This window comes from Oncorhynchus nerka, linkage group LG12 (genome assembly GCF_034236695.1).
Source record: "Oncorhynchus nerka isolate Pitt River linkage group LG12, Oner_Uvic_2.0, whole genome shotgun sequence".
Lineage (NCBI taxonomy): Eukaryota > Metazoa > Chordata > Actinopteri > Salmoniformes > Salmonidae > Oncorhynchus > Oncorhynchus nerka.
The window spans coordinates 16,825,980-16,844,057 of NC_088407.1; the positions used below are offsets into that span (position 1 = coordinate 16,825,980).

Here is an 18,078-nt window from a genome sequence, read left to right on the forward strand (position 1 = left end):
TATCCAATAAGGAGGTTCTGTTTGATGTGTTCCAGAGTGAAAGATGTCTCCAATAAGGAGGTTCTGTTTGATGTCTCCAATAAGGAGGTTCTGTTTGATGTGTTCCAGAGTGAAAGATGTGTCCAATAAGAGGTTCTGTTTGATGTGTTCCAGAGTGAAAGATGTGTCTAATAAGGAGGTTCTGTTTGATGTGTTCCAGAGTGAAAGATGTGTCCAATAAGGAGGTTCTGTTTGATGTCTCCAATAAGGAGGTTCTGTTTGATGTGTTCCAGAGTGAAAGATGTGTCCAATAAGGAGGTTCTGTTTGATGTCTCCAATAAGGAGGTTCTGTTTGATGTGTTCCAGAGTGAAAGATGTGTCCAATAAGGAGGTTCTGTTTGATGTGTCCAATAAGGAGGTTCTGTTTGATGTGTTCCAGAGTGAAATATGTATCCAATAAGGAGGTTCTGTTTGATGTCTCCAATAAGGAGGTTCTGTTTGATGTGTTCCAGAGTGAAAAATGTGTCCAATAAGAGGTTCTGTTTGATGCCTCCAATAAGGAGGTTCTGTTTGATGTGTTCCAGAGTGAAAGATGTATCCAATAAGGAGGTTCTGTTTGATGTCTCCAATAAGGAGGTTCCGTTTGATGTGTTCCAGAGTGAAAGATGTGTCCAATAAGGAGGTTCTGTTTGATGTGTTCCAGAGTGAAAGATGTCTCCAATAAGGAGGTTCTGTTTGATGTGTCCAATAAGGAGGTTCTGTTTGATGTGTCCAATAAGGAGGTTCTGTTTGATTTCTCCAATAAGGAGGTTATGTTTGATGTGTCCAAAAGGAGGTTCTGTTTATTTGTCCAATAAGGAGGTTCTGTTTGATGTGGCCAATAAGGAGGTTCTGTTTGATGTCTCCAATAAGAGGTTATGTTTGATGTGTTCCAGAGTGAAAGATGTATCCAATGAGGAGGTTCTGTTTGATGTCTCCAATAAGGAGGTTCTATTTGATGTGTTCCAGAGTGAAATATGTATCCAATAAGGAGGTTCTGTTTGATGTGTTCCAGAGTGAAAGATGTCTCCAATAAGGAGGTTCTGTTTGATGTCTCCAATAAGGAGGTTCTGTTTGATGTGTTCCAGAGTGAAAGATGTGTCCAATAAGGAGGTTCTGTTTGATGTGTTCCAGAGTGAAAGACGTGTCCAATAAGGAGGTTCTGTTTGATGTGTCCAATAAGGAGGTTCTGTTTGATGTGTCCAATAAGGAGGTTCTGTTTGATTTCTCCAATAAGGAGGTTATGTTTGATGTGTCCAAAAAGGAGGTTCTGTTTGATTTGTCCAATAAGGAGGTTCTGTTTGATGTGGCCAATAAGGAGGTTCTGTTTGATGTGTCCAATAAGGAGGTTCCGTTTGATGTGTTCAGAGTGAAAGATGTATCCAATAAGGAGGTTCTGTTTGATGTGTTCCAGAGTGAAAGATGTCTCCAATAAGGAGGTTCTGTTTGATGTCTCCAATAAGGAGGTTCTGTTTGATGTGTTCCAGAGTGAAAGATGTCTCCAATAAGGAGGTTCTGTTTGATGTGTTCCATAGTGAAAGACGTGTCCAATACGGAGGTTATGTTTGATGTGTTCCAGAGTGAAAGATGTGTCCAATAAGGAGGTTCTGTTTGATGTGTTCCAGAGTGAAAGATGTATCCAATAAGGAGGTTCTGTTTGATGTTTTCCAGAGTGAAAGATGTCTCCAATAAGGAGGTTCTGTTTGATGTCTCCAATAAGGAGGTTCTGTTTGATGTGTTCCAGAGTGAAAGATGTATCCAATAAGGAGGTTCTGTTTGATGTCTCCAATAAGGTGGTTCTGTTTGATGTGTTCCAGAGTGAAAGATGTGTCTAATAAGGAGGTTCTGTTTGATGTGTTCCAGAGTGAAAGATGTGTCCAATAAGGAGGTTCTGTTTGATGTGTTCCAGAGTGAAAGATGTGTCCAATAAGGAGGTTCTGTTTGATGTGTTCCAGAGTGAAAGATGTGTCCAATAAGAGGTTATGTTTGATGTGTTCCAGAGTGAAAGATGTGTCCAATAAATAGGTTCTGTTTGATGTGTTCCAGAGTGAAAGATGTATCAAATAAGGAGGTTCTGTTTGATGTCTCCAATAAGGAGGTTCTGTTTGATTTGTTCCAGAGTGAAATATGTGTCCAATAAGAGGTTCTGTTTGATGTGTCCAATAAGAGGTTCTGTTTGATGTGTTCCAGAGTGAAAGATGTGTCTAATAAGGAGGTTCTGTTTGATGTGTTCCAGAGTGAAAGATGTGTCTAATAAGGAGGTTCTGTTTGATGTATTCCAGAGTGAAAGATGTTTCCAATAAGGAGGTTCTGTTTGATGTGTCCAATAAGGAGGTTATGTTTGATGTGTTCCAGAGTGAAAGATGTATCCAATAAGGAGGTTCTGTTTGATGTCTCCAATAAGGAGGTTCCATTTGATGTGTTCCAGAGTGCAAGATGTGTCCAATAAGGAGGTTCTGTTTGATGTGTTCCAGAGTGAAAGATGTCTCCAATAAGGAGGTTCTGTTTGATGTGTCCAATAAGGAGGTTCTGTTTGATGTGTCCAATAAGGAGGTTCTGTTTGATGTGTTCCAGAGTGAAAGATGTGTCCAATAAGGAGGTTCTGTTTGATGTGTTCCAGAGTGAAAGATGTGTCTAATAAGGAGGTTCTGTTTGATGTGTTCCAGAGTGAAAGATGTGTCCAATAAGGAGGTTCTGTTTGATGTCTCCAATAAGGAGGTTCTGTTTGATGTGTTCCAGAGTGAAAGATGTGTCCAATAAGGAGGTTCTGTTTGATGTCTCCAATAAGGAGGTTCTGTTTGATGTGTTCCAGAGTGAAAGATGTGTCTAATAAGGAGGTTCTGTTTGATGTGTTCCAGAGTGAAAGATGTGTCCAATAAGGAGGTTCTGTTTGATGTCTCCAATAAGGAGGTTCTGTTTGATGTGTTCCAGAGTGAAAGATGTGTCCAATAAGTAGGTTCTGTTTGATGTGTTCCAGAGTGAAAGATGTGTCCAATAAGGAGGTTCTGTTTGATGTCTCCAATAAGGAGGTTCTGTTTGATGTGTTCCAGAGTGAAAGATGTGTCCAATAAGGAGGTTCTGTTTGATGTGTCCAATAAGGAGGTTCTGTTTGATGTGTTCCAGAGTGAAATATGTATCCAATAAGGAGGTTCTGTTTGATGTCTCCAATAAGGAGGTTCTGTTTGATGTGTTCCAGAGTGAAAAATGTGTCCAATAAGAGGTTCTGTTTGATGCCTCCAATAAGGAGGTTCTGTTTGATGTGTTCCAGAGTGAAAGATGTATCCAATAAGTAGGTTCTGTTTGATGTCTCCAATAAGGAGGTTCCGTTTGATGTGTTCCAGAGTGAAAGATGTGTCCAATAAGGAGGTTCTGTTTGATGTGTTCCAGAGTGAAAGATGTCTCCAATAAGGAGGTTCTGTTTGATGTGTCCAATAAGGAGGTTCTGTTTGATGTGTCCAATAAGGAGGTTCTGTTTGATTTCTCCAATAAGGAGGTTATGTTTGATGTGTCCAAAAAGGAGGTTCTGTTTATTTGTCCAATAAGGAGGTTCTGTTTGATGTGGCCAATAAGGAGGTTCTGTTTGATGTCTCCAATAAGAGGTTATGTTTGATGTGTTCCAGAGTGAAAGATGTATCCAATGAGGAGGTTCTGTTTGATGTCTCCAATAAGGAGGTTCTATTTGATGTGTTCCAGAGTGAAATATGTATCCAATAAGGAGGTTCTGTTTGATGTGTTCCAGAGTGAAAGATGTCTCCAATAAGGAGGTTCTGTTTGATGTCTCCAATAAGGAGGTTCTGTTTGATGTGTTCCAGAGTGAAAGATGTGTCCAATAAGGAGGTTCTGTTTGATGTGTTCCAGAGTGAAAGACGTGTCCAATAAGGAGGTTCTGTTTGATGTCTCCAATAAGGAGGTTCTGTTTGATGTGTTCCAGAGTGAAAGATGTGTCTAATAAGGAGGTTCTGTTTGATGTGTTCCAGAGTGAAAGATGTGTCCAATAAGGAGGTTCTGTTTGATGTGTTCCAGAGTGAAAGATGTGTCCAATAAGGAAGTTCTGTTTGATGTGTTCCAGAGTGAAAGATGTGTCCAATAAGAGGTTATGTTTGATGTGTTCCAGAGTGAAAGATGTATCAAATAAGGAGGTTCTGTTTGATGTCTCCAATAAGGAGGTTATGTTTGATGTGTCCAAAAAGGAGGTTCTGTTTGATTTGTCCAATAAGGAGGTTCTGTTTGATGTGGCCAATAAGGAGGTTCTGTTTGATGTGTCCAATAAGGAGGTTCCGTTTGATGTGTTCCAGAGTGAAAGATGTATCCAATAAGGAGGTTCTGTTTGATGTGTTCCAGAGTGAAAGATGTCTCCAATAAGGAGGTTCTGTTTGATGTCTCCAATAAGGAGGTTCTGTTTGATGTGTTCCAGAGTGAAAGATGTCTCCAATAAGGAGGTTCTGTTTGATGTGTTCCATAGTGAAAGACGTGTCCAATACGGAGGTTATGTTTGATGTGTTCCAGAGTGAAAGATGTGTCCAATAAGGAGGTTCTGTTTGATGTGTTCCAGAGTGAAAGATGTATCCAATAAGGAGGTTCTGTTTGATGTTTTCCAGAGTGAAAGATGTATCCAATAAGGAGGTTCTGTTTGATGTCTCCAATAAGGTGGTTCTGTTTGATGTGTTCCAGAGTGAAAGATGTGTCTAATAAGGAGGTTCTGTTTGATGTGTTCCAGAGTGAAAGATGTGTTCAATAAGGAGGTTCTGTTTGATGTGTTCCAGAGTGAAAGATGTGTCCAATAAGGAGGTTCTTTTTGATGTGTTCCAGAGTGAAAGATGTGTCCAATAAGAGGTTATGTTTGATGTGTTCCAGAGTGAAAGATGTGTCCAATAAAGAGGTTCTGTTTGATGTGTTCCAGAGTGAAAGATGTATCAAATAAGGAGGTTCTGTTTGATGTCTCCAATAAGGAGGTTCTGTTTGATTTGTTCCAGAGTGAAATATGTGTCCAATAAGAGGTTCTGTTTGATGTGTCCAATAAGAGGTTCTGTTTGATGTGTTCCAGAGTGAAATATGTGTCTAATAAGGAGGTTCTGTTTGATGTGTTCCAGAGTGAAAGATGTGTCTAATAAGGAGGTTCTGTTTGATGTATTCCAGAGTGAAAGATGTTTCCAATAAGGAGGTTCTGTTTGATGTGTCCAATAAGGAGGTTCTGTTTGATGTCTCCAATAAGGAGGTTCCATTTGATGTGTTCCAGAGTGCAAGATGTGTCCAATAAGGAGGTTCTGTTTGATGTGTTCCAGAGTGAAAGATGTCTCCAATAAGGAGGTTCTGTTTGATGTGTCCAATAAGGAGGTTCTGTTTGATGTGTCCAATAAGGAGGTTCTGTTTGATGTGTTCCAGAGTGAAAGATGTGTCCAATAAGGAGGTTCTGTTTGATGTGTTCCAGAGTGAAAGATGTGTCTAATAAGGAGGTTCTGTTTGATGTGTTCCAGAGTGAAAGATGTGTCCAATAAGGAGGTTCTGTTTGATGTCTCCAATAAGGAGGTTCTGTTTGATGTGTTCCAGAGTGAAAGATGTGTCCAATAAGGAGGTTCTGTTTGATGTCTCCAATAAGGAGGTTCTGTTTGATGTGTTCCAGAGTGTATCCAAAAGGAGGTTCTGTTTGTGTCCAATAAGGAGGTTCTGTTTGATGTGTTCCAGAGTGAAAGATGTGTCCAATAAGAGGTTATGTTTGATGTGTTCCAGAGTGAAAGATGTATCAAATAAGGAGGTTCTGTTTGATGTCTCCAATAAGGAGGTTCTGTTTGATTTGTTCCAGAGTGAAAGATGTGTCCAATAAGAGGTTATGTTTGATTTGTTCCTAGAGAGTGAAAGATGTGTCCAATAAGAGGTTATGTTTGATGTGTTCCAAAGTGAAAGATGTGTCCAATAAGGAGGTTCTGTTTGATGTGTTCCAGAGTGAAAGATGTCTCCAATAAGGAGGTTCTGTTTGATGTGTCCAATAAGGAGGTTCTGTTTGATGTGTCCAATAAGGAGGTTCTGTTTGATTTCTCCAATAAGGAGGTTCTGTTTGATGTGTTCCAGAGTGAAAGATGTGTCCAATAAGAGGTTCTGTTTGATGTGTTCCAGAGTGAAATATGTGTCCAATAAGAGGTTCTGTTTGATGTGTTCCAGAGTGAAAGATGTGTCCAATAAGGAGGTTCTGTTTGATGTCTCCAATAAGGAGGTTCTGTTTGATGTGTTCCAGAGTGAAAGATGTATCAAATAAGGAGGTTCTGTTTGATGTCTCCAATAAGGAGGTTCTGTTTGATGTGTTCCAGAGTGAAAGATGTATCCAATAAGGAGGTTCTGTTTGATGTGTCCAATAAGAGGTTCTGTTTGATGTGTTCCAGAGTGAAAGATGTGTGTCTAATAAGGAGGTTCTGTTTGATGTGTTCCAGAGTGAAAGATGTGTCCAATAAGAGGTTCTGTTTGATGTGTTCCAGAGTGAAAGATGTCTCCAATAAGGAGGTTCTGTTTGATGTGTCCAATAAGAGGTTCTGTTTGATGTGTTCCAGAGTGAAATATGTGTCCAATAAGAGGTTCTGTTTGATGTGTTCCAGAGTGAAAGATGTCTCCAATAAGAGGTTCTGTTTGATGTGTCCAATAAGGAGGTTCTGTTTGATGTGTCCAATAAGGAGGTTCTGTTTGATTTCTCCAATAAGGAGGTTATGTTTGATGTGTCCAAAAAGGAGGTTCTGTTTGATTTGTCCAATAAGGAGGTTCTGTTTGATGTGGCCAATAAGGAGGTTCTGTTTGATGTCTCCAATAAGAGGTTCTGTTTGATGTGTTCCAGAGTGAAAGATGTATCCAATGAGGAGGTTCTGTTTGATGTCTCCAATAAGGAGGTTCTATTTGATGTGTTCCAGAGTGAAAGATGTATCCAATAAGGAGGTTCTGTTTGATGTGTTCCAGAGTGAAAGACGTGTCCAATAAGGAGGTTCTGTTTGATGTGTTCCAGAGTGAAAGATGTGTCCAATAAGGAGGTTCTGTTTGATGTGTTCCAGAGTGAAAGATGTATCCAATAAGGAGGTTCTGTTTGATGTTTTCCAGAGTGAAAGATGTCTCCAATAAGGAGGTTCTGTTTGATGTCTCCAATAAGGAGGTTCTGTTTGATGTGTTCCAGAGTGAAAGATGTATCCAATAAGGAGGTTCTGTTTGATGTGTTCCAGAGTGAAAGATGTGTCCAATAAGGAGGTTCTGTTTGATGTGTTCCAGAGTGAAAGATGTGTCCAATAAGGAGGTTCTGTTTGATGTGTCCAATAAGAGGTTCTGTTTGATGTGTTCCAGAGTGAAAGATGTGTCCAATAAGAGGTTCTGTTTGATGTGTTCCAGAGTGAAAGATGTGTCTAATAAGGAGGTTCTGTTTGATGTGTTCCAGAGTGAAAGATGTGTCCAATAAGGAGGTTCTGTTTTATGTCTCCAATAAGGAGGTTCTGTTTGATGTGTTCCAGAGTGAAAGATGTGTCCAATAAGGAGGTTCTGTTTGATGCGTTCCAGAGTGAAAGATGTGTCCAATAAGGAGGTTCTGTTTGATGTGTTCCAGAGTGAAAGATGTATCCAATAAGGAGGTTCTGTTTGATGTGTCCAATAAGAGGTTCTGTTTGATGTGTTCCAGAGTGAAAGATGTGTGTCTAATAAGGAGGTTCTGTTTGATGTGTTCCAGAGTGAAAGATGTGTCCAATAAGAGGTTCTGTTTGATGTGTTCCAGAGTGAAAGATGTCTCCAATAAGGAGGTTCTGTTTGATGTGTCCAATAAGAGGTTCTGTTTGATGTGTTCCAGAGTGAAAGATGTCTCCAATAAGAGGTTCTGTTTGATGTGTCCAATAAGGAGGTTCTGTTTGATGTGTTCCAGAGTGAAAGATGTGTCCAATAAGAGGTTCTGTTTGATGTGTTCCAGAGTGAAAGATGTGTCCAATAAGAGGTTCTGTTTGATGTGTTCCAGAGTGAAAGATGTGTCCAATAAGGAGGTTCTGGGGATCCTGGTGTCCTACAGAGTCAAGGTCAAACTAGTGGTGTCTCGCGGAGGGTGCGTACACACACACACACACACACACACACACACACACACGCTCAAACTAGTGTTGTCCCACGGAGGGTAGGCTACATCTTTGCTCCTACACTGTCTAACATAGATTTATGTAGTGGTTGTAAGTGAATGTTTCCACCTGGATTACGCTGGAATGTTCTCTGGGTATCAGTTCATCTCTGCCTAATGTGTGTTCTGGCACAGGTCCAACATAACTGTGTGTGCTCTGTACAGGGATGTCTCGGTGGAGCTGCCTTTTGTTCTAATGCACCCCAAACCCTCTGACCTACCCATCTCCAGACCTCAATCAGGTACAGGCCAATGTGTGTTTAATGGAGAAACGTATGTTTTCGAAAAGTGTTTTGCGGGAATATTTACCTGTTTTGAAATGCCATTACTTTCCACCCACAGTCGTCCCAGAAACAGATGCCCCAGTTGGCAGTAACCTGATAGAGTTTGAGACAAAGTAAGAGAGAGAAAGTGTTTGTGTATCTCAAATTTAAATGTAACCTTGTTTGTTGAACACAATTTTAATCTCTCTTCCTCCTTCTCCCTCCCTTCATCGCTCCTCCATCTCTCTGTCAGTAATTTCTCTCAGGATGATGACTTTGTGTTCGAGGACTTTGCCCGTCTGCGGCTGAAAGGAACGAAGGACGATAAGGATGAGGATGACCACTTGTGCTAGCTCTCCCTCTCCCAGGATCATGCACCTGAACCTGGGGAGAGGTGCTAGGCGAGTCCCTGGTCTCATGTTGTCTCCAGGCCAGTAGGCTCAACTTCAGAAAGGGGGAGCAGGAGCACTCATATGTATACTATTTTTCACCCCCCCCCTTCTACTTCTCCTTCTTCTTCTCTCTTCTTTCTTGTACATCTTTGATGAGATTTTCCATTTCTACTCCTTTGTTTTGTCACGAGTTTGTTTGAGAAACAGAGAGAATGAGGGATGAAACAGAGAGAATGAGAGAGAGAGATGGAGGGATTTATAGGAGTGTCGAGTCCACAGTCTCTGTTTTAGGAAATCCTTCTATATGTTTTGGATCCATTCTTCGATTCAGGGTTGATGTTCTATGTTCTATATGCTCTATAGGTCCCAGCTTTATAAGAAGTTGGTAGACAGACAGATATACATTTGTCATTATTTACATGATTGAATACCATGTACCTAAGGTTGCAAAATTCCCCAAATTCCCAGATTTTGCCAAAATTCTGGTCAGAAGAATCTGGATTTCCAACTTATTCTCCCCTGATTCTGGGAATCTTCTAAGATTTCTGGGAAAACCTGGGAATTTTGAGGAAAGTTTGGGGAATTTAGGCAATCCTATATGTAACTGTAATGTACCGGACTGCGATGCTGCACAACTACTTAGAGGGAACATGAGTTTAATAGTTTAGTTAATTACATTGTTATGACATAGTTATAACCAGTTATTACACTGTAATTATATAGTTGTTATTACACCTTTACCTTTTATCCTTGACACCCATTATACCCACTATGTAACTCAATACTTTACCCCTTTATGGCAAGTGTGAAAGGATTACATATCCTCACAGTGAGGGAGTGAGTGTGTAAGTGTCCTGTGTGTGCAGTGCACTTAGTTATTGTCGCGGGGTGTATAAAGTGTACTTACAGTCAGCTACAGTGAGCGTTTCAGTGTAGTTAAGTTACACTGAGGGTGTGAGTGTTATGCAGTCAGCGTGAGGATGCAGGTGATTGTATGTGCAGACAGTGTATTCTGTTAAGGACTACATAGGAGACTTCAGGCAGCAAAACCTACACACACACCCTACATTCAGCGGATGCCATGAACACGATAAATAGCTATTTTTTCACGTTCATGATTTGCCCAAAGTCCTTTTCTTGGTAGGTCAGGTGGCAGTTTGATTGAACCCAACTGTCAATAAGATCAGGGCTCATGTCTATGACGACAGCCTACTGTACTGTACTGGGCCAATTATAAAGCTGTGGTTTTCGAGAGGAGTAGGAATGCTGATCTAGGATCAGGTCCCCCCGTCAATATAATCTTATTCATTTTGATCGACCAGGTCAACCAGGTAGATCAGGTCGACCAGGTAGATCAGCCAAGGATATTTTTTTGACAGCTCACAAAGGGTGCCCCCTGGTGTTTGAAAAGCTGTAGTCTTCTGCAGGTCTATTAATAGAGTATTTAAAGGAGGTTGTAGGTGGAAGTTTCCCCCTCCACTGATACAGGGTAAGATTATTTTGGTGTAGGGCAGCGGTTCTCAAACATGGTCCTCTGGACCCAAAGGGGTACATGTTTTGTTTTTTGCCCTAACACAACACAGCTGATTCAAATGATCAAAGCTTGATGATTAGTTGATTATTTGAATCAGCTGTGTAGTGCTGGGGGAAAACCCAGAACGTGCTCCCAGAGGGGCCCCGGGACTGAGTTTGGGAAACCCTGGTGTAGGGTAATCTGATCCTAGATCTGTGGTTAGGGAGTGACTTCTACCTCAATTGTGCGAAGTTTAACATTGACCAACCTCTTAAACCTACCAGCATCCAACTTAAGCCTCAATCATCAGAATCACCAATTTAGGGATCAGGGGAAAGGGGGTGGGAGGGAAGGGGTGGGAGGAAAGGAGTGGGAGGAAAGGGGTGGGGGAAGGGGTGGGAGGGAAAGGGGTGGGAGGGAAATTAATGGAGAAAAAAACGTTTTATTTTTGTTGTAATAATCGCCAGAGATATATACGTACTTAAATGTTGCCATTATTTGTATTTTATTCCTAAGACATTGTTTTATTTTTTATTATTAAAAAGTCATAGGTGATAGGTGATATGAACCAACTGCTGTAAATATTCGTACTGTTTCGTTCAACTCAACAGCCAATAGGTGTTCACTATAGAACACTGCAGTCCAATGACCGAGCACAGTTTATAGGATAATCAGTCACAGAATCCACCGTTTATAGGATAATCAGTCACAGAATCCACCGTTTATAGGATAATCAGTCACAGAATCCCACAGTTTATAGGATAACCAGTCATAGAATCCCAGTTTATAGGATGATCAGTCACAGAATCCCAGTTTATAGGATAACCAGTCATAGAATCCCAGTTTATAGGATAATCAGTCACAGAATCCACCGTTTATAGGATAATCAGTCACAGAATCCCAGTTTATGGGATAATAAATCACAGAATCCCACAGTTTATAGGATAATCAGTCACAGAATCCCACAGTTTATAGGATAATCAGTCACAGAATCCCAGTTTATAGGATGATCAGTCACAGAATCCCAGTTTATAGGATAACCAGTCATAGAATCCCAGTTTATAGGATAATCAGTCACAGAATCCCAGTTTATAGGATAATCAGTCACAGAATCCCAGTTTATAGGATAATCAGTCACAGAATCCCACAGTTTATAGGATAATCAGTCACAGAATCCCAGTTTATAGGATAATCAGTCACAGAATCCCACGGTTTATAGGGTAATCAGTCACAGAATCCCAGTTTATAGGATAATCAGTCACAGAATCCCACGGTTTATAGGGTAATCAGTCACAGAATCCCAGTTTATAGGATAATCAGTCACAGAATCCCACGGTTTATAGGGTAATCAGTCACAGAATCCCAGTTTATAGGATAATCAGTCACAGAATCCCAGTTTATAGGATAATCAGTCACAGAATCCCAGTTTATAGGATAATCAGTCACAGAATCCCACGGTTTATAGGGTAATCAGTCACAGAATCCCAGTTTATAGGATAATCAGTCACAGAATCCCAGTTTATAGGATAATCAGTCACAGAATCCCACAGTTTATAGGATAATCAGTCACAGAATCCCAGTTTATAGGATAATCAGTCACAGAATCCCACGGTTTATAGGGTAATCAGTCACAGAATCCCAGTTTATAGGATAATCAGTCACAGAATCCCACGGTTTATAGGGTAATCAGTCACAGAATCCCAGTTTATAGGATAATCAGTCACAGAATCCCACGGTTTATAGGGTAATCAGTCACAGAATCCCAGTTTATAGGATAATCAGTCACAGAATCCCAGTTTATAGGATAATCAGTCACAGAATCCCAGTTTATAGGATAATCAGTCACAGAATCCCACGGTTTATAGGATAATCAGTCACAGAATCCCACAGTTTATAGGATAATCAGTCACAGAATCCCACGGTTTATAGGGTAATCAGTCACAGAATCCCAGTTTATAGGATAATCAGTCACAGAATCCCACGGTTTATAGGATAATCAGTCACAGAATCCCACAGTTTATAGGATAATCAGTCACAGAATCCCACGGTTTATAGGGTAATCAGTCACAGAATCCCAAATCCAGGTTCTCAAGGACCCCTTAGTATGCTGGTCTTAGTTCTGAAACTTTTTCATTCAGTCAGTTAACTTACAATTATCTATCAACTTAATTTAAACATACTTCATCAATTGAATGTAGTTTCATAAGTCCACTTTAAGTTTGATAAATAAGTTCTGTTTTGAATTGTATAGGAAATCAGAATACCCAGGGGCCCCTCGGGACCAGGATATGAAAAGATGGGCTACTACTGTATCATCTAGATTGTAGACACTTCATAGGCTATTACAGAGTACTTTGCAGTCAGTTATGGGTATATTGTATGTCTGTAAAGGTGTTTAGGTGCAGAATGAGGATAGATAGGGAGGATTGATTGATCGATTGACACTTGGCTCATTTATCAGATTGGAAAGGGGAAACCTACCCACCTAATGTACCATTTCAAAGCGGGACAAGCTTCAACTATGGCAAGCCAAGAGGAACAAATGACTAAGCCAGCAAATGCAATGTAACAACACTGATCACCTCTTCTTATGAAAAGTGTTGAATTGATTGTAGCCGTCGCCATTTTGGTTCAATGACAATAATGTTATTTTTTAACATGAAATGTGTGGCCTCATTCAACTTGTGTAAACCCATCAACAATTGACCGTGGTTAATGAGATTTATATTGATAGTCACGATAACAAACAATATTGCACATTCGTTTTTACCCCTTTTGAATGCACCATACTGTTACTAACACCCAGGTGATGACATCATAGGAACAGGGTGTAATCGTAGAAAGAGAATTTCTAGAATTGACATCTCCATTCAAGTCATGTTTATTTCCCTTCTTGTAATTATATTTCTGTGGGTGTGATGTCAATCACAACACACTAGTCATGAAGCTTCACAATTAGGTTATAAAGGTTCATAAGAAGGTAATAAACATCACACTGTGTTCATGTTATGAATGGATCGACGCATGGCATTCTAAAAATGCAGTGTCTTAAAACATTATGAACAATTTAGTGATGTAGAACATTCAGAACCTCTCTTAGGGACCATGTAAATGTTACAATGAGCTATTTTGTATTTAAAGTGGCCTCTTTTATGAAGCAGTATGCCTTATGAACCTTCATAGCACCCTTATAAACAGCCACAATGGATGATGAAACTGTGTAAAGGAAATAAGGCATGAAAGGCTGTCATATATTGATGATGTCACAGCTAAGGGGGCCTCTTGTGGCTGCTTTAATATTCAGTTATATCATGTTTTATGACTGCATCATAAGGTGCTATGAATGTTTATAAGGCATTATAAGACTTGGCAAGAAACCACTTCAGGTAGTTGTGTTACCAGATTTTCCTTTGTTTGTCAATCTGAATGGTGATTGTCTTCATCAGTCTGTAAACCGGTCAAGTGTAGCGAAAAACAAAAAAACTTAAAGTGGAAGTTCAATATTTCACAACTTAACCGTGGATTAGTTTCCCCATAGACTACTTTTAGGTTGAGGAACCATCTAAAACACTCAGTAAAATACTTAACTTCCCCTTTAAAAACAAAGATCTTCTATTTTTTTTCCCCCTTCCACCTTAGTTGAGGTATCCATGGAAATGCACGGAATCACGTTGGTTTGTAGACTATTGTGTAACTATTGAGTCAAGATTTCTATTTTCTTTTAAGGACAATTTTAAGCTACTACAACTATTACTACTGCTAAAATTGAGATTCATGGAGAACTATACTTAAACGCTACCTGATAATTTAATAAATTCACAGATAAAGTAAGACAAAGTATATTGTTATTAAGGAAACCAAGATACTGTATAAGCAATATGTTATTTTAGTCAATAAAATTGAACAAAATCACAACGAAAGAAAAAATGTAAAAAGGTTTAAAAAGCATTGGAGAATATATGTCGCTTCTTTATTTTGTACTGCATTTTAGAAAATGTCAATTTTTAAAAACAGTTAACATACAAAACAGGTCTCAGTGTGTTTATTTGTTAGTGTGTACTGTGTGTATATAATAGGAAGGAATGTATCAAACAAATAGGGAAATGTAATGAAACACTAACTTTATTACAAAACATAGCCAGATACATTTTCTGACTAATATCATAGAAAAATGAAAAACAAAAGAAAAGTATTTCAGACCCAATCTCTCTGCGGCAGGTGGTGCTAACACACCACGGTGACAACAAGTCATGGAAACGTCCACCTACTGCGCTCTCCCGACCATCGTTCTGGTGTGACTGTTTTCTCTCAGGGTTGTGGATCCAGCATGACTTCGCAGGTGCGTCCCAGCTCTCCCAGTTTGACCCTGGCGTACTCTGCTCTGTTCAGGGCCATCTGACAGTCCTTCCTAGCTGAGTATGTGGAACCTTCGTGGGGCTGGCCTGTGGCAACCTGCAGGGGAGAGAGAGAGAGAAGGCAGTGTGTGAAAGGGAGAAATGTAAGTGTTCAGTTAGGTGAATGTGGGCCGTTCTGACTAGCAGAATGCTACACTACCAGGTGAATGTGGGCCGTTCTGACTAGCAGAATGCTACACTACCAGGTGAATGTGGGCCGTTCTGACTAGCAGAATGCTACACTACCAGGTGAATGTGGGCCGTTCTGACTAGCAGAATGCTACACTACCAGGTGAATGTGGGCCGTTCTGACTAGCAGAATGCTACACTACCAGGTGAATGTGGGCCGTTCTGACTAGCAGAATGCTACACTACCAGGTGAATGTGGGCCGTTCTGACTAGCAGAATGCTACACTACCAGGTGAATGTGGGCCGTTCTGACTAGCAGAATTCTGATGGGCCGTTCTGACTAGCAGAATGCTACACTACCAGGTGAATGTGGGCCGTTCTGACTAGCAGAATGCTACACTACCAGGTGAGTGTGGGCCGTTCTGACTAGCAGAATGCTACACTACCAGGTGAATGTGGGCCGTTCTGACTAGCAGAATGCTTCACTACCAGGTGAGTGTGGGCCGTTCTGACTCGCAGAATACTACACTACCAGGTGAATGTGGGCCGTTCTGACTAGCAGAATGCTACACTACCAGGTGAGTGTGGGCCGTTCTGACTAGCAGAATGCTACACTACCAGGTGAATGTGGGCCGTTCTGACTAGCAAAATGCTACACTAACAGGTGAATGTGGGCCGTTCTGAATAGCAGAATGCTACACTACCAGGTGAATGTGGGCCGTTCTGACTAGCAGAATGCTACACTACCAGGTGAATGTGGGCCGTTCTGACTAGCAGAATGCTACACTACCAGGTGAATGTGGGCCGTTCTGACTAGCAGAATGCTACACTACCAGGTGAATGTGGGCCGTTCTGACTAGCAGAATGCTACACTACCAGGTGAATGTGAAATATGCATAACTTTGATGCAGAAAGAATATATGCTACTATTGTACTTAAAAAAGCCAATAGGCTATAGTGTAGTCACATAATTAGAGTCATATCTACACTAGCAAGTTACATTTCTATGTTTCAGTTCCCGGTGTGGCACACCATCTGTGTGTGTGTGTGTCTGTGTGCAAGGCCACGCATGTTTGTGTCAGTCTGTGTGTCTGTCTCTTCTTTGTCCTACCTGTGTGAGGTATTTGATCTGTGAGCTGAGTTCAGTCTCCACTCTGCTGACCGAGCCAGTAAACTGACTAAGCTGTCTGTCCAGGAAACTGGCATTGTGCTTGTCTTTAGACAGCTCCAACACGATGTTACCTAGAGAAGATTAACACAGTAAACAGTATTAGGCATATATGTATTTACGTACAGATACTGACATTGTGCTTGTCTTTAACATCTCCAGGCGATGTTACCGGCAAGAGTCAGAATATGAGCACAGAAATCAACATTATCAAAGAGTAGTCTAGTCTACAGATATAGAGATAATAGAGCGAAAATGAATGCCTATTCCTTCGAGAGCTCTATTTCTAATAAATGTGTGGCTACCTACAGCTAACTAGTTATACGGAACATGACACAGGTATAGCTAGCTCTGGTCCAGCAAGCCGCACTGTGGATCAGAGCTAACCCACTGGGCACTGTGGATCAGAGCTAATCCACTGGGTACTGTGGATCAGAGCTAACCCACTGGGCACTGTGGATCAGAGCTAACCCACTGGGCACTGTGGATCAGAGCTAACCCACTGGGCACTGTGGATCAGAGCTAACCCACTGGGCACTATGGATCAGAGCTAACCCACTGGGCACTATGGATCAGAGCTAACCCACTGGGCACTATGGATCAGAGCTAACCCACTGGGCACTATGGATCAGAGCTAACCCACTGGGCACTATGAATCAGAGCTAACCCACTGGGCACTGTAGATCAGAGCTAACCTACTGGGCACTATGGATCAGAGCTAACCCACTGGGCACTATGGATCAGAGCTAACCCACTGGGCACTGTAGATCAGAGCTAACCCACTGGGCACTATGGATCAGAGCTAACCCACTGGGCACTATGGATCAGAGCTAACCCACTGGGCACTATGGATCAGAGCTAACCCACTGGGCACTATGGATCAGAGCTAACCCACTGGGCACTATGGATCAGAGCTAACCCACTGGGCACTGTGGATCAGAGCTAACCCACTGGGCACTGTGGATCAGAGCTAACCCACTGGGCACTATGGATCAGAGCTAACCCACTGGGCACTGTGGATCAGAGCTAACCCACTGGGCACTGTGGATCAGAGCTAACCCACTGGGCACTGTGGATCAGAGCTAACCCACTGGGCACTATGGATCAGAGCTAACCCACTGGGCACTATGGATCAGAGCTAACCCACTGGGCACTATGGATCAGAGCTAACCCACTGGGCACTATGGATCAGAGCTAACCCACTGGGCACTATGGATCAGAGCTAACCCACTGGGCACTATGGATCAGAGCTAACCCACTGGGCACTATGGATTAGAGCTAACCCACTGGGCACTATGGATCAGAGCTAACCCACTGGGCACTATGGATCAGCGCTAACCCACTGGGCACTATGGATCAGAGCTAACCCACTGGGCACTATGGATCAGAGCTAACCCACTGGGCACTATGGATCAGAGCTAACCCACTGGGCACTATGGATCAGCGCTAACCCACTGGGCAAAAAGTAGTTAAATAAACGTCGTTTCCAAGTCATAAACAAATCCATGTGATAATGTAGAATCAACGAGGGAGACTAATTAGATGTAAAAAGTCATGAACTTAAAGGTGATTTCGTATTGTTTTAAACTTTTAACGTAAATCCAATTACACTGTGAAATGTTTTGTTGATTTCACTCAACCAGGTGTACCAGATGTAAATCAAAACCAGACGTTGAACTGACGTCTGTGCCCAGTGGGAATATATAGCTAGCTAGGTACGTGTTTCTTATTACAGAGTAGTTGAACAGTTGTTGCTGCCGGCAAGGATAACGTTATACACTAAGTAGCAGTAGCTACTAACCGGCGCACTGCAGAATCGTTGCAATTTGATTCTCAACCTCCTCCAAAGCTCTCAGTCGGTCATTCGCCATCACTTTCACTCACTGGGAGTAATACAATCAGAGAAACGAATCTTCACAGAAACGGCTACGGCACAATATCGTAGCTAACAGTTCGTTAACTCAATGCATTAATCCAAAATGCTGCCAAACTCATTCGTGTCAAAACCACACACTAAAGAAAGCGAACATCATCAAAAGCCCTTCTGAGAAAGGGCGCATAGAAATAACGTCAACACATTAG

At 41.4% G+C, this 18,078-nt stretch overlaps 2 protein-coding genes across 3 annotated transcripts in view; one reads left to right on the top strand and one right to left on the bottom strand.

Annotated features, from left to right (window-relative positions):
• Positions 1 to 10,641, top strand: part of LOC115125538 (arrestin red cell-like) — a 159,165-nt gene extending 148,524 nt beyond the window's left edge. The window contains exons 12-15 of one of the 2 annotated variants that reach the window (XM_065025290.1): positions 7,985 to 8,068; positions 8,303 to 8,379; positions 8,480 to 8,534; positions 8,654 to 10,641. In XM_065025290.1, coding sequence (XP_064881362.1) covers positions 7,985 to 8,068; positions 8,303 to 8,379; positions 8,480 to 8,534; positions 8,654 to 8,753 — 316 coding nt within the window. In that variant the 3' untranslated portion in view covers positions 8,754 to 10,641. The remainder of the gene's footprint in view (positions 1 to 7,984; positions 8,069 to 8,302; positions 8,380 to 8,479; positions 8,535 to 8,653) is intronic. The other variant, XM_065025291.1, reaches the window with a different exon arrangement.
• A 3,612-nt stretch (positions 10,642 to 14,253) lies between these two features.
• On the bottom strand, positions 14,254 to 18,059 carry LOC115125540 (mediator of RNA polymerase II transcription subunit 11-like). The gene is made up of 3 exons (XM_029655061.2): positions 17,798 to 18,059; positions 15,940 to 16,070; positions 14,254 to 14,757 (listed from the first exon to the last, which is right to left on the bottom strand). The coding sequence occupies exons 1-3, from the start codon at positions 17,865 to 17,867 to the stop codon at positions 14,614 to 14,616; spliced, it is 345 nt and encodes a 114-aa protein (XP_029510921.2). The 5' UTR covers positions 17,868 to 18,059; the 3' UTR covers positions 14,254 to 14,613.
• Positions 18,060 to 18,078: the final 19 nt, after the last annotated feature.